This window comes from Lagenorhynchus albirostris, chromosome 1, assembly GCF_949774975.1.
Source record: "Lagenorhynchus albirostris chromosome 1, mLagAlb1.1, whole genome shotgun sequence".
Classification (NCBI taxonomy): domain Eukaryota; kingdom Metazoa; phylum Chordata; class Mammalia; order Artiodactyla; family Delphinidae; genus Lagenorhynchus; species Lagenorhynchus albirostris.
The window spans coordinates 3305360-3329156 of NC_083095.1; the positions used below are offsets into that span (position 1 = coordinate 3305360).

The 23797-nt window shown below is 52.6% G+C and overlaps 1 protein-coding gene across 2 annotated transcripts in view; it reads right to left on the minus strand.

Moving 5' to 3' along the window:
• Nucleotides 1-23797, minus strand: part of DYNC1H1 (dynein cytoplasmic 1 heavy chain 1) — a 66907-nt gene that overhangs the window by 11441 nt on the left and 31669 nt on the right. For both annotated transcript variants that reach the window (XR_009542335.1, XM_060158693.1), the window contains exons 24-56: nucleotides 23570-23735; nucleotides 23299-23487; nucleotides 23011-23205; nucleotides 22063-22345; nucleotides 21453-21553; nucleotides 20703-20862; nucleotides 19445-19688; nucleotides 19086-19269; nucleotides 18602-18814; nucleotides 17608-17846; nucleotides 17268-17424; nucleotides 15396-15623; nucleotides 14670-14900; nucleotides 14381-14521; nucleotides 13964-14197; nucleotides 13671-13877; nucleotides 13463-13584; nucleotides 12830-12995; nucleotides 11576-11739; nucleotides 9109-9238; nucleotides 7545-7678; nucleotides 6762-6876; nucleotides 6515-6676; nucleotides 6219-6433; nucleotides 5930-6134; nucleotides 4443-4616; nucleotides 4212-4331; nucleotides 3828-3948; nucleotides 2440-2635; nucleotides 1847-1964; nucleotides 1549-1764; nucleotides 600-812; nucleotides 341-468 (exon numbers count right to left, since the gene is read on the minus strand). Coding sequence is in view for 1 of the 2 variants with exons in the window: in XM_060158693.1 (XP_060014676.1) it covers nucleotides 341-468; nucleotides 600-812; nucleotides 1549-1764; nucleotides 1847-1964; nucleotides 2440-2635; nucleotides 3828-3948; nucleotides 4212-4331; nucleotides 4443-4616; nucleotides 5930-6134; nucleotides 6219-6433; nucleotides 6515-6676; nucleotides 6762-6876; nucleotides 7545-7678; nucleotides 9109-9238; nucleotides 11576-11739; nucleotides 12830-12995; nucleotides 13463-13584; nucleotides 13671-13877; nucleotides 13964-14197; nucleotides 14381-14521; nucleotides 14670-14900; nucleotides 15396-15623; nucleotides 17268-17424; nucleotides 17608-17846; nucleotides 18602-18814; nucleotides 19086-19269; nucleotides 19445-19688; nucleotides 20703-20862; nucleotides 21453-21553; nucleotides 22063-22345; nucleotides 23011-23205; nucleotides 23299-23487; nucleotides 23570-23735 (5871 nt within the window). In the remaining variant the exon portion in view is untranslated. The remainder of the gene's footprint in view (nucleotides 1-340; nucleotides 469-599; nucleotides 813-1548; nucleotides 1765-1846; nucleotides 1965-2439; nucleotides 2636-3827; nucleotides 3949-4211; nucleotides 4332-4442; nucleotides 4617-5929; nucleotides 6135-6218; nucleotides 6434-6514; nucleotides 6677-6761; nucleotides 6877-7544; nucleotides 7679-9108; nucleotides 9239-11575; nucleotides 11740-12829; nucleotides 12996-13462; nucleotides 13585-13670; nucleotides 13878-13963; nucleotides 14198-14380; nucleotides 14522-14669; nucleotides 14901-15395; nucleotides 15624-17267; nucleotides 17425-17607; nucleotides 17847-18601; nucleotides 18815-19085; nucleotides 19270-19444; nucleotides 19689-20702; nucleotides 20863-21452; nucleotides 21554-22062; nucleotides 22346-23010; nucleotides 23206-23298; nucleotides 23488-23569; nucleotides 23736-23797) is intronic.

A 23797-nucleotide genomic window follows, 5' to 3' on the forward strand; every position in this document is an offset into this window, starting at 1 on the left:
GTAGCCCCCGCTCGCCGCAGCTAGAGGAAGCCCGTGTGCAGCAACGAAGACCCCAGCAGCCAAAAATAAATAAGTAAATAAATATATATATTTTTAAATAATAAATAATATTTTTTTTTTAAAAAAAAGGTTACATGAGAACCACTCATTGTAGGACAGTTTGGACAGTCACAACGAAAGAAAAAGGGAACCGTGCACAGCCCACCATCAGAGGTGAGCACGCGGACCCTCCCAGTGTCCTATTCCCCGCTTCTAAAGGTGTGTTTTGAAAAAAAATGAAAAGAGGAGCACTGCACACGAAGACTTCTAACCCGTGCCCTTGCTGCGCACAAGCACTTACCTATTGAAGCGTTTCAGCATGATGGCGTTCTCCGTGCACAGGTCGTCTGCAGGCAGGGAGCTGGCCTGCCAGCGGAGACGCTCGTCAGCGTTGGACAGATACTCCGTCCTCGCGATATCTGTGCGGAACTGAGAGGGACAGCAGTTACGGATCCTTTTCTTCAGGACGCAGACAGGCACGGCTTCCCAGTGGAGATGGTGACAGCTTACTGACCCTCATTTTGCCTCCCACCTTTTTGAAATTCCCTGCGGACGGTTACCTGGATGTTGGCTTGCTGTAAGTGATGGGACCAGGTGGTAAACAAGTTCTGGCGCATCTGCTGGTCAAAGTAACCCGCATAAGCAATAAACGCAGCTGACAGGAGACAGTCCCCGGCGATGGTGGACATCTGGTTCTTGAAAGTTTCACTTGTTTTTTCCCATCGTTCCCGTTCAGCAGACAAGCTCTTCAGAAGAGCGGTGCTCCGGTTTACCTAAAAAGAAAACCAAACAGGCTTTATGCTGAAAAGTGCACGTCTGTTCCTGCCCACGGTGGGCAGGGTCTGGGAGGGCTGGAGAGACAAGCACACTCATGGTTCAGATCCCGAAAGAGGTTGGGACCCACATCACCCACAACTGAGGACGACACAAGCCTCAGAATCTGCAGGCATAAGATGAGTGTAGAGAATTAAGTGTCAGCCTTGAGACTTGTGTGTGAGCAGGTATGCGGGCAGGAAGCAGGTGGAAGGAGCCTCCAGGGGAAGGCTGACCTGGAGGGAAGAGGCGCCAGAGGCGGGAGGCTGAAGCGCCCATTTTGAGGACACAGAGGAATGGGGGCAAGAGCGACGGGGACCACAGCAGAAGGGACAAGCAGAGGGACGGGAGACCCTGACAAGGAGGCCCTCGGTGATGCCACTTCTGAAGCCCAAGGCGGGAGAACAAATGGGTTTGGAGCTGGCCGCGGGGGAGAGGGATTCCCCGGCTTCAGAGTGCCCGGCTGGCATCCACCCAACACCACTCAGTAAACGCACAGGAAACAGTCACCAGGACCCCCGTGGACGTGAAAGAGCTAATCCCCCGGGATGACCGCGGTCCGTGCAGCCTGTGTTGTCGTCTGTTACTCTCAGCGCTTCCCCCCGCGAGGCCAGCGAGCACGGCACGGTGAAGGACACCGAAAGGCAGCGTTTCAGGGGAGCGGCAGAAAGAGTGCGCTCGTGACGACCATCTTACTTTGGCTTCGACGGCAGCCAGGTCCGCTTTGATGGCCTGGGCCTCCGAGATGAGGACCGCGTACTCCTCCTTGTAGCGGGCGATGCTGGCCTCCAGCTCGCGGATCATCCGCTCCACCTCGTTGGCTTTCTGCTGGTTGTCCTTGGCGTCGTCCTCCAGCTTCTGCAGCTCGTTGCGCAGGGGCTCCACTCGCTTTAACATGTCGGCGTAGTTAAGCTGCGGAGGGCAGATTGACTGTTTGCAAAAGGGACGGGACACTAGGCCCCCTCGCACAGGGGTTCCCAGCCAGGCTGATTACCTGTGCGATGGCCCACTTAACCATAGGCCCGCAGGCCAGGGAGGCCCGATTGACGATTTCGTAATTGTAACTAGGATTGGACATGTAGTTCTTCTTCATCTTCTCCCTTATGGCATCACTGCAAAAGAGGAATTGTATTTCTAAGCACGTGCAGGGCAAAAAGTAAAGAATTTTCAGGGAATCAAAATGTAAAGACTAGAGCCAGCTCCCATCTGTTGCTCCAGTGACCACCAAGGATGAGCCAGCCTGACCCTAGTTCTCAGGTGACAAGGCCACTGCTGCTGAGGACTCTCACCTTCCCGCCCCTTCCCTGTTCCCCGACAGGAGACAAGCTCAGGGCCAGCGCTGTGCTCGTAGCCACTCGTGGGGACGGAACAGCATTCGGCTCACAGAGGTAAAGGGGTCAGGGAACTACTGTCAGGAATGCGGAGAGGAAATCTGACTAGTTTGAGTGGAAATGGCCTGGAAAGGTGTTTGTGCAACTGCTGAGCTGACATTACCTTCTGTGTATGCTAAGCCAGAGACACGAGGCCACAAGCAAACGCGAGAACCTCAGGCCACCAGAACAGCTTCCCCCACCGGGTGCCACCCACCTGATCTCCTCGGCAGAGAAGTTCACGATGGTGGGGATGAAGTTCTCCCTCATGATGATGGAGCGAATCTGCTTCCAGTCCGTCGTGCTCTCCCCGAGCAACAGGCAGATGGACTCGAGCGCCAGCTTCACGGCGGCAGGGGGGTTGGCCATGGACCGCACCTCCACCAGGTGCTGCTTCTTTATGGACTTCACAGCTGGGCGTGGCGGGAGCACAAGAGGGTGGGGTGGAAAGGACGCGGTGAGAAGGGGACCAGAGCACAGCCAGACGCTTTGACTCTCACCAGAAAAGGGACAAGCGTGCAGAAGATCCAAGTGAACGTGGGATGTTCTGTCTTAACACCCTCTGGAATAGCTGAAGTGGCCAAAATAATGACAGAGATCTTGCTGCACTAAGCGTAAATCGCAAAGTTCTGTAAGAAGGACAGCATCTTTAAAAGTGTCTCACAAATCCTCATCAATTCCTTTACCTCTGTGAAGATTTAAGTATTAAAAAAAAAGCAGAATTGTTCATTTATTTTACACCAATTAACAAAGACCTTTTCAGTCTGCCACAATTTAGAAGTTGTCTTTACCGGCTGGGGTGAAGATGTGGAATTAACAGTTCTAAAAAAAAATGGCCAACACTTTCCATAAACTGAAATGCACATTTTCCTAACCTGAACTTTTATTAAAGCACTTTTTTAAAGTAATTCTTTGGCAGGTGAGAGCTAAATTAAATCCTCATCAAAGTACAACTCTCAGTGAAAATCTATGGTGCATTTTAATTCCTCTTGTGGTGTAATGTGAAAACTACAAGCAATTGGGTTATTTGAAGTAAGTTAAAGGCTGATGGGCAGGAAGGGGCCCAGGGTTAAGGCCACGCCTAGGTACCGGGCAGACTGCAGACTAAGACGGGACGCCGGGTCACTGCGCTCCCTCCTGCAGCATTTCCCAGGTACATGGGGTGGAAAAGGAAGGATGGGGGACTGCTACCAATAATTAAATTAGTCATCGCTGGCCACGACCAGGACACTCTAATAATTATAAATAAGATAGCAACACTGCCTACTTTACGATATTTCTGGATGAAATTCAAGCCAGAGATTTGCAAATAGCATATTTATGAAATTATCACCAGATTTTAAAAAACGTACCGACAAAAAGCTGATTTTGTCCATTTTCTCTTATGAAAAGGGCTTCACTAGGGTGAAACAGACTAGCTTTACGGAAACTTTGCTTTAAGAGGTGAAGACGGTCTTTAAGTATTTAGAAAAGGCTTCAGAGACTTGAGACTTATCAATGATGCTGTGGAAACGTACATAATCGGGACCTCTGGGGGAAGGCCATGCTGCCCCCTAATCTGTCCACCCTCCCCAGAGAGCCAGACCTCTGACAGTGTGCACACACCATTCTGGGCCTCGATGACGGCCGGCTCCACCTTGTCAAGATCTTCCTTGACGCTCATCTGTTTGTCTGCGATGACCTCCTGCTGCTTGTGCAGCTGTTCCTGAATTTCTTGGCTCATGACCTAGAAAGGAAGGACGGCTCGGCTCTGGGGTAAGCAGTGGTTAATTCGCTGAGTCCTAAAGTGGCACTCCTCATGCTGCCCGGGACAGACACACACAGACACACAGACACAGAGACACACACACACACAGAGACACACACCCCTGCCCCCACCACAGACCCGTTCAACCCTAAAACCCATCTCAGACTAAACTCCCTACTCCCTCATGAGATGCAGAGATCGCCCGGCCCACACAGGCCACGGTTCCCAAAACACAGAAGCACCTTTTTCTTCTCCGCCTCCTGCTGGTCCTTCACCATCTTCTTCAGCTTGTCGTTGGCCGCCGCGTTCTTCACCTCCAGCTCTTGGCTCTTTATCCTGAGGTCCCGACGCAGCTCTTCCACCTGAGGAACAAAACGACGTCAGGGAAATGGAAAACACGCGGCAACTGCCTTCAAATTAAGAGGCCCTCCCATAGCGCAGCCCCAGAAAACGCTGCTCAGGCCGCGACATACCTGGTCGACTGTCTCTTTGATCTTCCTCAGCCCGACGTTCAGGTGCATCTGCTGCTCCTCCAGCTCGCTCCGCTTCTCGTGGAACAGGTCGGCGTAGTGATTGATGAAGTCGAGGTAGTGGCGAGGCGTGATGGCCATGGTTCTGCCTCCCCGCTTTGCTAGCCGAGCATTAGCCTTTTGGAAAAAAGTCAAATCTCTTCACTCTTCAGGACGTTCGTCCTCTGCGGCTTAACCTCAGAAGATAACTGTTGCGCTGGTGTGGCGCGACGGCACGGCCCCAGCCCACGGGAATTGCATCGCTCGAGACGGAGTCTAGCTCAGGCGCCCACGGGACCGCAAGGAGCCCTCACACCTCTGAGCTTCTCCTCCGACTTCTAGGGGTAGGGAAGGGCCAAAAGGACACCCACAGGCTCAGAGTGGTCTTCACAGAGCCTTCCAGAGGGGAGCAGACTGGACTCTTCTAACAAAAAGAGTCTAAAGGAGGGGCAGCAAACCACAGCCAGCCCGTCAAACCCTGCAGCGCAGACTCTGCATGCGGAGTGTCAGCCCCACGGCCACGCTTGCTCATGGCAACGCTGTTCTCACGCCACAGCGGCAGAGCCGGGCGGCCGTGCAGGAGCCCAGCTGGCACCTGGCCCTTTGCAGAGAGAGTGCGTGACCCCTGCTCTGGGGGAAGAACACAGGCCTGGCCAGAGAGGCAGCGAGAGAAGCAAATGGAATCAGTGTGGGCAGGGAAGGGGCCAGACGGCTCCGGAACACACAGCTGGGCGACAGGCGGGGTGAGGCGTCATTGACAGAGCTAGGAAAACAGGTGAGAAACGGGCATCTCTTTTGCGGGTGATGGTTCAGCGTCAAACCCAAAGCACCTGGGGGTCTGCTTTTACATCGGTTTAGCTTTACGTTAGTACAGCAGTTAGTTTTGCTTTTCCCATGATCTCAAAACTGAACCCACACTCAGCCATAAAAAGAAACGAAACTGAGTTATTTGTAGTGAGGTGGATGGACCTAGAGACTGTCATACAGAGTGAGGTTAAGTCAGAAAGAGAAAAACAAATACCATATCCTAACACATATATACAGAATCTAAAAAAATATGGTTCTGATGAACCTAGGGGCTGGACAGGAATAAAGACACAGACGTAGAGAATGGACTTGAGGACACGGGAAGGGGGAGGGGGAAGGGTAAGCTGGGATGAAGTGAGAGAGTGGCATGGACATATATACACTACCAAATGTAAAACAGACAGCTAGTGGGAAGCAGCCGCACAGCACAGGGAGATCAGCTCGGTGCTTTGTGACCACCTAGAGGGGTGGGATAGGGAGGGTGGGAGGGAGACGCAAGAGGGAGGGGATATGGGGACATATGTATATGTATAGCTGGTTCACTCTGTTGTACGGCGGAAACTAACACACCATGGTAAAGCAATTATACTCCAATCAAGATGTTAAAAAAACAAAAAACAAACCCCCCAAAAAACTGAACCCACCTGGTGAAGAGTCTGATGAACGAACACACAGCTGTTCACGATGGCTTCTCGGTGTGACGGCGGCTGCGGCAGCTTGTCATACACGACGGGCATGTAATCAGGCACGATGTAATTCGGCTTCTCCAGGTCCATCTTACTAGTGAATTCTTTGCCGACCTGATACAGAGCTTCAGTGGACCAGTCCCCAAACCAGTTCAACACACACCTGAAAGAGATGCCCACATCGCAAAACAGCTCCCGAGAGCAGGGTCTGCCCCGCGGAAAGCAGAGCTGAGTGGGATCGGCGTACCTGTTGAACAGAGCGGGGGAGGTGGCCGCGCGGTCCTTGAGCCCCTCTGAGGATGGGTTCATGGTGAAGACGACGTGGAGGTTGCGGATGACCTGGCTGGTGAACCACTTGTACAGCTCCTCGTGCGAGTCCAGCATCAAGCCCTCCTTCTGGGCCCCCTCCTTACACTGGGTCATCAGGGTGGCATACTCATCTCCTTCGAAGAGGCCGGGAACCTAGGAAATAAAATGGCACCGTGGCTGGCCGGTCCTCGGAAGCCGGCGCCACGTAACACGATGCGGCGTGTCACTGATTACCTCTCCGTTGGCCAGAAGGGTATTCATCCGCTCCAGGAATCCAGAATCTAACACGTTGGACTCGTCCATTATAAAAGCTATCTTTTCGTTTTTACAGCCAGAACGTCTCAACACCGTGCGGAGATCCTCATCAAAGTCCTCCCCCGTGTACTTCCTGTGGACCTACAGAGGCGGGGCAGGTCAGCTCCTCTCTTGCTCAAGGAGCTGCGTGCATGAATAGGGGTTGACAGGCTGTGGCCAGACCCACCTTAATCTGGTACACGCTCAAACCGTTCATCCAGGCCACGAAACGGGACAAGGTGGTTTTGCCCGCTCCACTGACCCCGATCAGAAGCAGGTGGCCTTGAGGCTGACGGAATATTCTGAAACATTATCAGAAAGAAGAAAGAGTCAGGCTTTTATGCTCCATTCCCCTTTTGACACTCAAGTCCTAAACCTTCTCAGGATTAGTCTACAACATTTGGAACGCGTTTTTTTTTTTTTTTTTTTGCGGTACGCGGGCCCCTCACTGTTGTGGCCTCTCCCGTCGCGGAGCACAGGCTCCGGACGCGCAGGCTCAGCGGCCATGGCTCACGGGCCCAGCCGCTCCGCGGCATGTGGGATCTTCCCGGACAGGGGCACGAACCCGTGTCCCCTGCATCGGCAGGTGGACTCTCAACCACCGCGCCACCAGGGAAGCCCTGGAACGCGTTTTAACTTGAATTTGTACACTAAACATTCGTACAGCAATTGTTATTTGCCAGGTCCGGTGAGGCGGCAAAGATCAAAAAGACATGGCGCCGCCCCCGGACACCCTGATGACTCGAGGGAGACAGGCCGATTCTAGCAGGAGGGTGAAGGGCTGTAGTCGCAGCCGGTGGTAAGCTCCGCTCAGCAGAGCTGGACTAAGAAGCGGGAGTCGCTTGGCAGACGAAGGCAGGGGCGTGGGAGGCCCGTCAAGAGGACAGCACGAGGCCTGGCCTGACCCCCGCCCCCGTCAGATCGAGAGCAGCTCGGGTGAGTGGGGAGGCTGCAGTAACAAAAAGCCCACCGGTCAATCCTGAGCACGTGGTCCAACACCTCATTAAACAGGACCAGAGGAACATCGAGCTCTTCTTCATAGAAGACTTTCAGCCTGGCTTTGACATAATCTCTTAACTCTTCTTGGTCTACTGGGATGTAATCCTGTAGGAAAAAAGGTAGATCCAATTACAAAGAAGAAATCATCTTAGTTCTTATAGCAAAGTGGATTCTATTTCCATGTACCAAGACACTGTCAAAAAATGAGACGAAAGCCGGTATTTATAACATAGGAACAAAAATATAAGTAAACTAGGATGAGACACAGAAAGACATGGAAAATTTTTACAGAGAAAACTGAACTTCACTGAAAGACATCACAGAACATCTAAGTAAATGAAGAGATACACCATGATCATTGAGAGAAAAACACACAACTAAAAATGTCAGTTCCACCCAGCTGACACACAGATTCAGTGTAACCCAGTCAGAATCTCAGTGGTGGGTGGTGCAACTTGACCAGCCAGTTCTGAATTTCATTTGGAAGGGGAAAGCCCAAGACTAGAAAGATGACCCGCCCCTTTAAGAACCAGGTGTTCTGGACAGGGACTGTCCTATCCGGTGGACTTAGAACTGTGATCAGGACCACGTGGTTTTAGCACAGGAAGCAGCAAATGGACCAATGGACAGGACAGAGCTCTGTAACAGACTCAGGCGCACAGGGAAACCCACGTGACAGTGCGACACTGCAGAGTCCCAGTGCTGGGACCGTGGACATGCACAAAAGAAAAACTGAAAATGAACCCACAGCTCACCCCATACACTAACTCGATTCAGATGGATTAAGGGTTTAAACGATATTCCATTACGAATGTTTGTTCTTCAAAAGACGCTATAAAGAGAGTGAAAAGACAAGCCACTGGGAGAAGATGGTGCCCATAAATGAAACAGGATTAGTATCTAGAGTCTAGAAATAAATAGGAAATTCTAGAAACACTGAGCAAATCTCTCTTGTTCGTCTTGCTTCTGTGCCTTTGCTCCTATCAGGCCCTGTGCCTGCCATGCCCTTGCCGACACTCAGATGAAGGCCTATGGACACTTGCCTAAGCCCCTATGTCAGGGTCAGCTCTCCCAAGGTGGGGCCATCCACCCTATGAGACGGAGCTCCTAAAGGAAGGCTGTCCTCATTCCTAAATCAGCATCGCCTACCGAAGGACATGCACATCAAGACTGTCCTTTCCTACGATGTCGGATGTCGGCTCTCTTTTTCAGAGAAAATGGCAGCTCACAGCTATTCTGGAAATGTCACTCTGTTTAGCATCCTAGTATACGAAACATTTTCACACAAGTTATCCCTAACTGCCCTGATTTCACTGAAGTCCCGTCTCCTGCTGGTTGGATCCACAGCTCTTGGAACGGTCCTGGGATTCCTGCCCTGAATTATCAACGGCTGCAAATACGTGGCCCATCATGCCTATAGCTGCAGCTTCCTTTATAGTGCCCTTCAAGGCAAAGACGTTTCTGACGAGAAGGTAATTCTAACTAGAAGGACAGGAGCAAAGAAAAGTATTCCTAACGTGATGTAGACGCGTTACCTTTGACAACCAGTTGCTGTACAGGATGGGCCGGCTCATCGCTTTCTCCTTGTCTATGTTGGGGAAATGCTTCAGAGCAACCATATCAATATTTTCGTCGGTCCAACGCCTCTCCTCATCTTCTACAAGTCTGTCGGAAGAGAAGACAGAGGCCATGATGAGAAAACACCTGGTTTTGTGGGTGCTGTGGGCTACTCCAAGGGCTGGCATTAGTCTTCTACCAGAAATTTTCATTTTCTACAAATGGAAGAACCTAAGACTCTGAACTTGAGAGGACTTAAGTAGTCCGAAACATAGATATTAAATACGAAAATCTTAAAAAAAAAACTCCTCTAAAAATGTTTAATTACATTGATTTACAAAATGAAAACTTCATTTTAGTTTCTAAGCTTGCTTAATATAAATGTTTCAAGCATCAAGGGGCATTATGGGAACAGAAATAGAGAACTACAAGGTGTACAGTTTTGGAAACACAAGGCTTACGGAGGAAACCACAGAGCAAGCAGGTGAGACTCTAACTGTCCCTATAGGTGTGGGAGGTACCTTCTGAGCAGCTGAATACATGATAACTTAGGCTACCAGATGAAGGTCCAATGAGCATGTCACGTACTTACCGTAGCCAACCAGAATTTAGAAGCACAACTGCTATTGCGAAATTTCAATCTAAACAAAATTATATCTCTGGTATGTTAAGAAATATAAAAATGATACTGTAGCCCAATTATTTTTTTTAATTAAAGAAGGGAGAATGAAGGTAGCTCACGTAACATAAAAAGGACCGCCTTTTAAAGTGGCAGAGCCGCAATACGAGAGCTAAAAGCTGGGCTGCCAGGGCTCGTGTGCCCCCGCTCTGCCTTGGTTAGCTCATCTCTCTCCCTGGCTCTCTGCAGGGCAACTCTGTGGGAAATGAGAACTCCAAGGAGGCTGGCGTGGAGCCCAGTCATCTACAACAACGCAATATTCCAAGACTCCTCGACAGCATGGGTGAGAAAAGCTGCCTGAAGGCAAGAATAACTGGTCCAGACGTGTAGCCGCCAAAGGCTTAAGTATTTCTTAGCCTGGAGGGAACCATCTGCCTTGCGTTCTGCCAGGGGAGTAACTACTAACCGACTCCTACGACTACCCACACCTGAGGCCATGAGTGGTCAGAGGAGCTTGTCCTGCTGGGACCGTGTCCTCTACGGATGGGCCACCTCGGGCGACCTCACACGTAGCCCGGGCCCGAGGGGTCCTGCCCTCCTGCTCCTACTCTCAGCCCCTCTTGCTCTGTTCTGAGTAACCTGTTCACGGGCAAAACATTTCCCCAAATAGTTTGCAACAGGAAATCGTGGTGCTGCACTAAATAGTAAATCAGTTAAGATTTGTTGTTTGTTAGAAGTTTAGAGTTAAAGCAACACAAGTCTAACTTTTTCTCACTAATCAAAAATGAGCCTAAAAGGCTATGAAGGACTGCAGTGCTGAGATACATAAAATTAACAATATAAGAAAAATCAATAAAAATGACAGAGCAGGAACTAGGAAAACTAAGAATCTACTATAAGACAAAGATCGTACACAACTATAAACAAAGGATACAAAAAAAAGATTCTGATTTAAAAAGGTCAATAGGGACTTTCCCGGTGGCGCAGTGGTTAAGAATCCGCCTGCCAATGTAGGGGACGTGGGTTCAAGCCCTGGTCCAGGAAGATCCCACATGCCACGGAGCAACTAAGCCCGTGCGCCACAACTACTGAGCCCTCGTGCCTAGAGTCCTTGCTCCGCAACAAGAGAAGCCACCACAGTGAGAAGCCCGCTCACCGCAACGAAGAGCAGCCCCTTGCTCGCCCAGACTAGAGAAAGCCTGCGCACAGCAACGAAGACCCAACGCAGCCAAAAATAAATGAATAATAAAAAAAAAAGATCAATAATTTTCAAGATGCCTTGAGAGAGAAAACGACTCAACTTTTTACTGAGACTTACGATGTTCAAACCACAAAACCTTCCACAATCCAAGCTGACCACTACAGCCACTAGCAAGTCTCCCCCTTCAGTACTGGTCACTTAACTAGAAAAAGTCAAAACTTGCAAGACTTGAAATAAATGGCCAACAGGTAAAAAGAGAAAACTAAAGTCCCAGAGATACAGCTGCAAATCCTCTGATGAGAGCAAAGACTGAGGGTGAGGAAGGGGTGGTGGTTACGGAACTGCACCCCAGGCTGCTGTTAGAAGGCACTGAAATTCACCTGTGACCTCTGTGCCCTGACCTTGTGTGGGGCCCACCCGACAGTGAAAGAGGTGAGTTAAAGTGCCTTGCCTGAGGTTACTGGTAACCAGCAGGGCCGTCGGGGTCTCGTACATAGGGGTGGCCGTGATCAACTCCCAGATGCAAGGCTGCCCTCGCCACCTCACTCCTGTCCATCACCAGCTCAGCCTGCCTCATGCAGACCCTAACTCGGGGGGTCGGAAGGGTCAACATCCTTGGTTTTACCTGTCCTGGAAGAGACGGAGGGCTTCATGTGCCCAAATCCGAATGAGGCCTTCCACAGGCAGAGTCTCCAGGGGTCTCAGTGCCTCGAAGATACCTCGCACCCACCGGGTCATTTCACGGGGTGAGTAGATATAGTGGGGCTGTGTGTCCTGAGTGAACCTCTCCTGCAGGAATCGAAAAGAAGCAAGTTACATGTAAATGTCCTAAGACACGGAAAGTAGTTAAAAAGTCAAATGCAGTATAACATTTTTATATTAAGAATAAAGACTCTAGACCCTGGAATATTTGAGAATGAATTGGTAAATAATGTTGGGACTACTGTTCAGTAGATCCAAGTTGCTCACTTTATGTTGCAATTAATTATATTTAAAGATTTATACGTAAAAAAAAAATAGGGCTTCCCTGGTGGCGCAGTGGTTGAGAGTCCGCCTGCTGATGCAGGGGACTTGGGTTCGTGCCCCGGTCCGGGAGGGTCCCATGTGCCGCGGAGCGGCTGGGCCCGTGGGCCATGGCTGCTGGGCCTGCGCGTCCAGAGCCTGTGTTCCACAACGGGAGAGGCCGCAACAGTGAGAGGCCCACGTACCGCAAAAAAAAAAAGAAAAAAAAAAGATGGCTGTCTCAGTGGAAAGTCGGCAGTTCTCTTGCAAGGGCCCTTGTCAGAGGCTGACAAAGAAACGCAAGCCAAAACCGTGAGAGCCACTTCTGCTCATCTGGTGGGCAAAGATCTTTTTTTTTTTTTTTTTTGGCAGTGCCCCGCAGCACGTGGGATCTTAGCTCCCCAACCAGGGATCGAACCCGCGCCCCCTGCATTGGAGGGATGGAGTCTTAACCACCGGACTGCCTGGGAAGTCCCAGTGGGCAAAGACCTTTTCAATAAATATTCTTTCAAGGCTGAAGGAGGCATTGTGGTGGAACTGTAACCGGTCCAGCCCCGACAGGTTTGGCCACATGCAGTCACCACAAACACTGCAGAAGAACAAGTACGAACAGGCACATGTTGGTGCTGTTAAAACAGAAGTGGCCGCGTCCTTTTAGAAACGGCACAGCAGTCTCGGTTTCGTAAGGGGAATGAACACAGGTACATGTGCCAGATGAGGGCGGCAAGAACAAGAGGATATTCGCGGTTGCAGAACCGGCTGGAAGCATCATCTGTTGAGACCCTGGAGCAAGTCTCCTGGCTCAGCCGGAGCTCCAGGTGAAGCTCAGTCTCTCAACAGAGCCTTTTGGTCACGACGGGGCAAAGACGCCGCACACCTGGGACATGGTGTAGAATTCCACCATCGCCGCGGTAAGAGGCTCTGCGTATGTGCGCAGGGACGGGATGAGGCGCAGCATGGCCCGGTTGAAGGTGCCGTAGATCTGCGTCAGGGAGGCGGGTCCCGGGTAATCCACATACACCACAGGCACGTGACGCAGGAACCTACACAAAGACAGCCCGGCTCAGCCTCGTATGGGGTGAGGGGCAGCATGCCTGGGAGGGCTGCCTCCCTGTCCCAGGCCGACTGGGGGCTTCCTGACCCGCCCCCACGGCTTCGCGTCACAGCTGACTGAGGTCTCACTCAAACTACTCGGGCCTGGGTCTGACACGTAACTGCAGATGCAAAAAACAGGAAAAGAACCAAGCAAAGGTGGGAAAACGATTCAGGCTTATTTCAGCCTCATCCTGGCCCTACAGGCAGGTCTGGGGCAGCTCACTACTGCCCAGCAAGTCGTCGCTTTCATTTTGAGTGTGTTCCCAGCACAGTGACATAACCCCAGAGGAACCCCACGACGAGCAGTATTTTGTTACCTTTTATAATGACAACTACAGTTTCGTCATGCTACATTTAAAGCAAACCCGGAACTGGTGTGTGTGAGATCAGGGAAGTCTACGGGGCTGTGTGTTACCTGTGAGAGAGGGGCTTCCTTCCAGGATCAGTGGGCGGGTTACAAGCCCCGACAAACTGGATCCTCTCCAGCTTCACCCAAGTTTGATCTGAGGTTCGGTAAAAGCCTCCGTGCTCCACCATCTGAGGGCAAGGGGGAGTGAGACACGTTAGGGGCGCATGTGAACAGGACACGTCGTGGAGAGAGCACCTCGTGGACATAAACACACCTGTCTGATGAAGGATATGACCCTCTGCGTCCCGTATTTATCCATGTCTGGCAGGTTGATTTCATCACAGAACAACACCAGCCACTTCCCAAGCTGAACAGGGGCCAGGACGACCCCGTTTGGCGTGCGTCTGTACTCGCAGTAGTGGTCAAACGTCTTCAGCAGGAGCTCTGGAGTAGTAGCGCTGGAGAAGTTAAGACCCACGACCTGGAGAAGGGAAGAAACAAGGGAGGTGCTGGAAGGCTGACCCCGTGCTGGAGCCCCAGGTCCGTTGCCCACTCTAGCCTCTTTACCTCCATGTCGGGCAGGGCCCGGAGGGCGCTGAAGAGCGTCATGGTCTTGCCAGACCCAGGAGGGCCGCACAAGACCAGCGGCTTGTGCTCGGCCAGCCAGGTGTACAAGAGGGCCTCGTGGCGGACGGTGTCCAGCGTTGGCACGACGACGTCAGGGGCGGCCACCTTGTGCGTCTCCACTTCAATCTGAGGTACCTTGGCCTGCCACGGCGACCATTCTCCGCTGATGGACACCTGCACACACGGGCGGGCGCCGGTCACCCTGGGACCCACGTACCTGCTCACCTACAAGACTTGCTCACTTTCATGCAAGTCAGAACCTCCAAGTCAACCTGCATCCCTTGTGCCACAGAAAACTAAAAGGACAAAACCCTCCTACGAAAAAAAAGACGACATCCAGTCGAGGCGCGCACTCACTTCGTAGTCGATGATGGGGATGTTGGGAGCAGCGGGCAGTGGCACCGTCGTGATCCTTCTGATGTATTCACCCAGCTCTGCTCTCATTTTCAGCCGACTGTCTCCAGACAAGGACCAAAGGATGGCGTAAACCAGATACCGCTATTGGAATAGGAAGTGGGTCCCGTTTTGAATGGAATTTCAACAATAAAGGAAGGACATTTACAACGATGTTACCCTGAAGCAGTGGTGCCCAGAGATGCTGCCGGCACCTCCCCCAGCACCTGGCCACAGCTGGACCCCTCCTGACCTGGATGTAGCGCTCCAGCTGCTCGATCTGCATGGGGAAGTCGGGGTGGTTGGCGTTGTACTGGGCCACGTTGCGGCAGGCCTGGTGCAGCATGGAGAAGAGCGAGCCCAGGCAGCGCAGGCGAGTCAGGTCCATGATGTGCTCCAGCTTGAAGGCGTGCTCCAGGGCCTTGGTGACCAGGCCGTTGGACGTGAAGTACGGCTGCATGATCGTCGCTGCGTCCCTCTGGATCTACAGGAGGGAGTGAATGATGCTTAGCTACCATCTCAAAAAGCGGGGAGGTTTTCATCTCCTCTAACCTAGGCCCAGGAGAGGATCACGCAACTGTGAAAAGTAGTGTTATGGGTTGAAAAAATGAGGAATGAAACTTCAACGACCAACCCTTTATTCCTTCATCTTGGTGGTTCTCAAAAAAAAAAAATCACGCTTCCTAGGAACATTGGTCTTCACCATCGAAATGCAAAAGGTCCACCTTTCATCAATTTGCAAAGAAAACTGAAAGAATTCTTTAAATTTTCCGTGCACGGCCACGCTTTTGCAGCAGCGACCGCACTGATTATAAACCTCCAGCGAGTGGCCGGCTTCAGCAGCGGAGCAGTGACCATCGTGAAAAGCACGCCGCCTTCCAGATGCTCAGGGTGGGACACCCGGCTCGCCCTGCGCCGTGGCCCAGCGCCCTCAGGTGCCAGCAGGCTGCACTCGGCGGAGCGGCGCTGGCCCGCGTACCTGCAGCATCGGGGAGGCGGCCTCCTCGCCCTCGTCCTCCTTGCCCTTGCGCCGGCGCTGGGCCTCGTCCTCCCCCTCGTCCAGGGGGATGCTGCGCAGCCTGGCCAGGAAGTTGTTGAATATCATGTCCGTGCTGAGCACGTCCTCGCTGAACCAGACCATGCCGCAGCGCGACACCGTGGCCAGGGTGGCGTACTTCAGGTCCTGCACTTCAAACATTATGCGCACCTTGAGAGAAGAGAACACCGAGCACGGTTAATGACATGGGTTTGGTACAGACCCGGGTGCTAAGATTACTTTACCTATATGCCCACTGAAAGAGCAATTTAAATCCAATCTCACTGCACTTGGTTTAGAAGTAAAAATGTCTACGGTTTGCCTCATCACAACATCCACCAACACTCTCTCCCTGAGAATCTGGGCGGGAAAAAACCTGTGTGTGGTGGGGAGGAGAGGAGAGGAGAGGAGCTCTGGTGGGACGGAGCCAACAGCTCCCTGGGTGGCAGGGTCAGCAGTGAGGTGCTGTGGCCAGGTTCCTGGCATCGAACCCGCCGGCAGGCTGGCCAGCAGAGTCCCCTTTCGCACGTGGGGTTGGCAGCCTCGCCGGGTCCCACTGCTAGTCGCCAGTGGGGCTGAGATTCAAACTGGACCATCTGATCCCAGAGCCTTAACATCACTGCTAACACGCCTCACAAGGAGATCAATCTTTCTGACAACAGTTAGAATCTACTGGGTAGTGAGCTGTAAGAAAAGAACCCGACAAGTAAAATCAAGACACGAGTCTGCATACGTGCATGTTCCCAGACCCGCGGCTTGGTTTCTGAAGCGGCGATAACCACCGATGCTGACCCTGCGTCGCAGGAAAGGCTCCTGCTCCCCAGCGGCTCAGGAGTGCGGCCGGACTCCTCCCTTCCCTTCCACCCACCTCCAGCCCATCAGCCGACCCCACTGGCACAAGCTTGAACTCACACCCACAGCTCAGCTACTTCTCAGCACCTCCACGGCTGTGCCTGGGGTGCCGTGGCCTCCCAGCTCACCTAGCGCGCAAGCTCCAGTCCTCAGTGACCCCGGGCCTGACCTCATCTCGCCTGTTCCCCCTTGGGTCCCGCCCCAACTTCTCTCCGCATCAGCCAACTGCCCCGCTCTCCTCGCACACGCCGGGCACGGCCAGACGCTCCTCCCCCGCCATCCACCCCTCCACCTGTAACGCCCGGAAGCCACAGGAGCCGCCCCTTCGTGCCCTCAGCTTCCCCGGGGAGCCTCGGCGCCGCCCCTTCTGCCAGTGCAAGCTCCACCCCTTGGCACCGGCGGCTGCTCTCCTCCAGTTTACTTTCTCCGTAGCCCCATCACCACTTATCCTGTCTGTCTCCCACCTCAGACTGTGAGCCCTGGGAGAGCAGGGGTTTTGTCTGTGTTGTTTACAGCTACGTTTTCAGCATCTAGAACAAGGCCCGGCACACGACAGAACTACAGAAAAGTGGGGTCAAAGTATGAACGCACGCCCAGGCCAGGCCTGCCCATGTTGACCGCTGTCAGGGGGCGTGGTCAGGACCTGGATCAAGGGCTCATTTCCAAGGGATGACCCTGAAAGTGTCCATATGTAAATCCCTTGTTCTGCCATTTCCCAGAAATCCTAACTACAACCCCACCTCACGGAGCTGTAGGAAAGGCTACCCGGGAATTACTGCGTAGGCTTAATACTCAGCAAGTAGTGGAAAGTCATGAACGAACGCTCTGAAAACATTTCTCACCAGCCACAGGAATGGAAAGAATGTAGCAGAGAGAGGCCCCGACACTGACTGCTGCCACAGAGCTGGAGCCGCTCCCCCGGCCGCGCGCCAGGCAGTCAGGGCGGGATACTTAGCCTCGTACGTTGGGCGGAAGGCTGAGGCGCTCTCCGTTGGGCAGGGTCAGCAGCTTGTTGTCATCCAGCACCGAGTTCAAGTTCTCCACCCACTCGGGATCCACGTCGCCATCGAAGACGATCCACTGGCGCTTCTGCAGCTCGCCCCTCACGTTGTCTATGATCCTGGTGGGAGGAGTTTACAGCAGCGGGTGACTGAGGTTGAAAACGCTCAGCCTGTCACGGTTTCTAAAGTGACTTTGATTTGTCCAGAGCGTGGTAAGAAGAATAACGTACGCTGTTACCACGAGGACAGAGTGCCTAGGTCCCAGTTCTCCGGAGTGCGGACACCCACCCACGTGCACTTACTTTCTCAGAACATGTGTGAACAGCCCATCTGTCCATTCCCTGGTGTTGGGGTCCAGGGTTCCGTACAGGTGGTCTTTGCTGATGGCTTTAGGGTCGATGATATGGGCCACGCCCTCCACACCCTCGAGCCTCTCCAGAGCCTTCAGAAGAACGCGCCAGGCCATGCTCTTCCCGCTGCCCGAGGGCCCCACCATCATCAGGCCGTGGTTGATCTGGGTGATCTGATAGAGCTGGAGAACCTGAGGGCCAGACCGACCAGCACCATAAGCACTCCAGAGAAAGAAGGTGGAAGGTTCCTCACCACTTCTCCCGCCGCCAAGCAAGAGACGTGTGCTGTGACTCTTCCAAGCCAAGTACTGGGACTTTCTAACCAGAGAGACCTTCAACTGGCCACAGCACAGCAAACACAGAGGGTTTTTACTGAACTGTGGAGCTGTCTGACTGAGTCAGGAGACGCTCACCGAGCTGCCTCAGGAGAGACCCCTGAGGTGCCCTGCCGGGAGGACAGAGACCGGATGAACGAGCCGCCTTGTCTAACCCAGGACCGCAGCGGAGGGTCAGCACGCACAGCTTGTGCACGTGACACGCTTTTTCTTAAGTGAATCTCACAGAGGAGATACAGGAAAGAAGTCGATACAGAATGTAAACCCTATTGATTACACGTTTATGTTGTTAATCGTGGTACTGGGAAGTCTTGTAAGCAGATCATTTACCGCCATAGACGGTTTTCATCATGATCCCCTTTTAGCCAGCATTTTCAGAGAACAGACTGTACCACATAATTGAAAATTTCAGGTAAGTTTCCCTATCACTACTCTCAAGTTAAGAAAAAATCCTAACAGGACTTGGGGCAAATCTCCACAAACCAGACGACGCCCCTGGTGGACAAAGCCCGGTAAGACGCGGCTTCTCCACCAAGTCCACGGCCGTCGTTACCGCTCGTGGCCACCTGCGGGGTCTGTGAGGCGCCAGCCAACACCACGATCCCAGCTACCTTTTCAACCCACATCCCGCCGACTTCTTCTCCGTCTCCGTATGTCAGGTACATCTCCTGGCACACTTTCTTGAGCTCCTCCCTCAGCGCTGTCATCTCGCCCCGGTGATACTGGACCCCAGGGAACACGTCCGACAAGAGGCTGAAAAGCAGCGGGATGTCTTCTGCCACCAGCTTTGGCACCATCGTCTCACAGACGCTCTGGATCAGGATCTGCGTGGGGTGAAGGGGATGAGCTCTGCAGGGGGGGCGGCTCCACGTCTACTGCCCTGTCCCCGGAGGACCCACAGCACAGCTGTCCCGTGAGCAAGCAGTGAGGCCCAGCGCCCCGCCCCCACCCCCAGGCCTCCCGGCAAATGCGGGTCCCCTCCGTTCGCCCCGGGGCACGTGAGCCACAGCGAGAGCCCTCCAGGCACGACTTCAGGGTGGCAAAGGGTAATAGGAGCAGAGCCTGGGCCCGAGCGGTTGGGGGCGCCCCGCCCACCTCTTGCTCGGGAAGATTCTCGGCGATTTCTCCCTCGTCCACCGCCTCCCCGCGCTCCGCCTTCTCCCTCTTGATCTTCTGGATCCGCTCCCGCTTCACGTTTCCGGCGCTCACCAGCACGCTCTTCAAGGCTCGGAGACCGAAGTCGTAGTGGCTTTGAGAAGAGAGCTGCTCGTCGCATAGTCTAAAAGAGAAAGCGTTTTCTTAAAAAACAGTACACTTTGAGCACCAAGAGCATCGAACGTCAAGAAATCAGAGACGGATACGTGGAAGGTAGCGTCGCAACTACACAGGTAAACTTTAAATGGCACACTTGACACATGCCAGAAACACGACCCGGAATAACTCAAGTGACTCACTTGAAGAACGGGACGATCTTGTTGGCAAGGACCTCGGCGGTGCGGAAGCCCTGTGAGTACAGCATGACCTGGGCGATGAGCTGCCGGTCGGGCTTGGTCATGGCCAAGCTCCGGAACAGCTTCTTCAAGTTGTCTGGAAGGTTCGACCGGCCCGCGTAGCCGGGGTTCATGGTGATGAAGATGGCCATGTCTGGGCTCACCTTGACTTGTTTGTTCAGCAGCTCACAAGTAATGGGGGCAGAGGCTGAAAATCGGAGGATGGTGTTAAGACTCGTGATAGTCAAAAATCCACTCCAAAATCTCTCTAAAACTGCAGAGCAAGCACGCATCTCCCTGCCGGCCCAGGACTCCAGGGGAGCTGGAGGCTCTCACCAGACACGATGCCCACCGGCCCAGGCAGGCCCATCTTCACCCACTTCACCCACACGAAAGCCGTCCGAACGTGTAACGGATCAAGTCCCAGAGGCAGGAAGCCCACTATTTGTGCATTACTGAGCGTCACAAGGTCAATGCAAGAATAGAAACACAGCCCAACAATAGTTGCAGAAATAAAAACCAATCCATGTTGTGACAAAACTGACCGGCTGAAGTCACGAGAATGACCCTCTTGTAGGGTCATCAAAGGAAAACACAAAATAAACAGCCCCCCGCCCCCCATCCCTGGACTACTTAGGGATCAGACTTCCTCCATAGGAGAACACGGAACATGGAGTGCACAGGTACTGATTTGACACTCCTTTTGTTTTATTTAGGAGGTCTGGTAAGATGAGTTACCGTTATTATGGGAAAAAAGGGAACTTTAAAAGGTAACCTCTCCAACGTGGATGTATTTATTTACGTCCTCCAGCTCACGAGCCCAGGCTGTGTGCGCAAGCTCCCAGGGCCCTCCGAGCAGGCACTCTCACCGTGATGAGGGCTCGTTCCCAACACTCTGGCCAGGAGGCCTGGCTCTGTGGGATGCAGGGAGGAGGAGGGGAATGCGGGGGGCCCAGAGCGGCTCAAACCTGTGTTGTGTGCAGATGCCGGGGGAGGGAGCACAGGGACTCTGCTACAGGGGAAGGACTGATGGCTCCGCGGGGCTGCTCTGGGACGAGGGGTGCAGCGTTACCCTGGGCCCTACCGCCTGCCTTCACTCAGGATGCACTGCCCCGCCTGCAGCAGCGAGTCCTGGAGCTACGTTAAAGTCTCGCTTATTTCTGATCAAAGAGGCGACCCCCTCTGCGCCCTCCAGGCAACTGTAAGGAGAAGCCGGTCTCACTCTTATCGTAGCTGGGGCTGGAGTGCTCGCGCAGCGCCTCCTGGATGCACTGCACCTGCTGGGACACGGCCGACAGCATCCGCTCCTCCAGGCGGTTGAACTCGTCAAAGCAGCCCCACGCGCCCACCTGGCAAAGCCCCACAAAGATCCGTCCCATCGCCTGAAACGAGAAGAAGGGAAGGGAGCTGAAACCACGGCCGTGGTGCTGGCTGTACGGGGCTCCGATTCTGGCTTGGATGACTGGTCCCACCCTGGGCAAATCACATCTTGAAACCCTTGTCTGCTCATCTTTGAAATGGGAACAATATCGTCTTCCTCCCAGGGTGGGGGGGTGGTGGGAGGGGCTGTGAAGGTGGCATCAGCTTCACACAGGAGGCAAGGAGCCCAACCCCACAGGTCAAGTGCCTCATAAACAGTGGTACAGATGTAACGTACCATTTTCCTCCTGTGCCAATAAAAGCCCAATGACAAGGTTAACGTGTTGTTTAAAACCCTTTCCCATGATATTTGTTTATTCCCAGGCATAGACGCCAGGAAGACATGTTACACTGACGAGTTTGAAGAATTTGAAGACGTGAAGCTCAAGTCGGTGTCAAGCACGTGCTGGGAACCTCCAACAGCTCAAGTAACCCTGTCCCCAGAGGACCATGCTGTGCTGTAAGGCCAACACAGCTCGAAGGTGCCGCCTGCTACTCCCCACCCAGCCCTCTCAGGCCCTTAACTCTAGGTGGCTCCCACAGAGCTTCTCACCTGGAAGTCAAAGGTTTCATCACAGTTGAAAACTAAAACAAAGCGTCCAAGCTGATGGCCGAGAGCTTTGACAGACTCGGTCTTCCCAGTCCCAGCAGGCCCTATTGTTTGAAGAAAAGGAATTGAGAACTCAAGTGAGAACACACCTTTAGTTTTAAGAACTGTAGAAAGCAATTCATTTTAAAAAACCGAAGTACAATCATCCCTCGGTCTCCATGTGGACTGGTCCAGGACCCCTGCGTCTACCCAAATCCATGGACCCTCGGGTCCAATAGTTGGCCCTCCGTATCCACAGGTTCTGCGTCCATGGATTCAACCAACCTCGGATGGAAACTTTAATCCATGGTTGGGTCAGTCTGAGGCTGTGAAACCGGTGAGCAGGAAGGGCCGACTACCTATCTATTAAAACAACTCTGTGTCTAAGTGGACTCACGCAGTTCAAATCAACGTCGTTCAAGGGTCAAGTATAAATGTGATAGCCGCCAACGGATTTAAAGTTTTAGAAGGTACCAGCCACGCAGTTAAGAAATACATTTAGATCATTTGCTTAATCTTGGAAAAGTACGTTTCCTATCTGACTCCACCTGTCCAGGTGTGGGGAGGGACTCACCGAAGGGGGACCCGCCCAACCTGGCCTCCAAGGCCTGTGTCATCGTCAGGTAGCAGCGGTCGGTGAGGGGGGTCTGGACCAGCTTGTCCTGGACACCCAGGTACTCAAAGCCATAGTTAAACTTGGCATTTGCCATTTGAATCGACAACTGCTGCAACACATCGGTTTGCTTAGGGTCAAAGTAAAACCGCATCTGGCTGAGCCACTCGAAAGACTTGGCGTTGTCAATCTTGCTCTTCATCAGGGACCTGGTGACGTCTCTCTGGTGAACCAACTCTGTGATCTGAAGAAAGAGTCACTTTAAAGAGCTTATCAGAAAGTACATTTCATGAGCTGAAGCATGTAAAGTACATAAGCGTATCCTCGGGGTGCGGGGGTTATTTAGTAGACTTTTAAATTGAGATTCTAGATCCAGTTACAGTGTAAACATTCACTTTTAAAAAGAACAGAACTATTGTTCACTTTTAAAAACAATAAAACTGTTATTCACACAATGGAATTACACAGGATCAAGAACTGCAGCAAAAACAAAGAAACAACAAACAAAAACTCTGCTAGTTGCAACTAGCATAAAACGTGATGGGAGAAGAGCTGTCTCTATCCTAACAGTCCATCTGCTGCACACGGCGGTGCAAAGGCCAGCAGCAAGCAACTCGGGCTCAGAGACACGCTGGGCTGGTCCGCCACGGGGCGTGTTCTTTGCGAAGGACAGGACGAGAGTGTGAAAGACCCAGAGGCACGAGTGTCACCCCTTTGTGTCGGGAGGTCGTGTGTGTTAACTCCTGTCCCCCAAGATTGCCTTTCAACAGTACCAGAGAGTCAAGTACACACCCCAGGCCATCCACTTGTTTTTCTCCCTGACACCAATTAGGATATTTTTCAAGCGTGAGTTCTTTCAACTGTCCGAGGCGAAGCCCCAGGAGCCTGGCTGGGAGGAATGGGACTAACCAAGTGCTCCAGCTTGCGTCTCCGGAGCGGTGGCTGCTCCATGAGGACCGAGTCGGCCAGCACGTTGAGGGTGACCTCCACGTTGCTGAGCACGGAGTGCAGGGGGGCCGTGTCGCCGCTCCCGCCGACACTGCTCAGCGCTGTCTCCACGTTCTCAGACCAGGCAATCTGGGCTGACAGGACCACGAGCTGGGCCTGCGAGACACGGCACACAAGACCCAAAAGGACGGTTTTAAAGATCAGCCAGTGCCCTCACCTTCAGACTGTCCCCCTTCTACTGGACAGTACCTGGTATTTGTCAATCCACGTGATGTAGGTATTTGGGTCAATTGAAGTTGCTTTACCAAAAATCTCAACTTCTGTAACAGACTCAGCAAGGAGTTTGGCCAGCGTGACTCTCATCTCCTTCTCTACTAGGGTGAGCCACTCGTTGATTTTGGGATGTTCAGTAATTGACACGGGAGTTTTAAACATAACCTGAAATAAAGAAACTCTAAGAATTAAAGTGCGCAAAGATGGGAGTGAAGTTTTCTAAGTTACAATCAATGAATGTAACTACCTCCTCTCCTTCACGGGATGAGATGCCCAGGACGACAGAGTTGTCTTCATTTAGGATGATGCTCGAAACACCAGCAAACATTTTCTTGAAATGTTTCTGTAACTTAGCTACATTCTTACTGTTTCCAATGATTTCAAGCAAATCTTCATCACCCACAAAATAAAACCTAAAATTAAAATAGCATGTAAGTTGCTAAAACATTACATATACACAAATAAGGGGAAACAA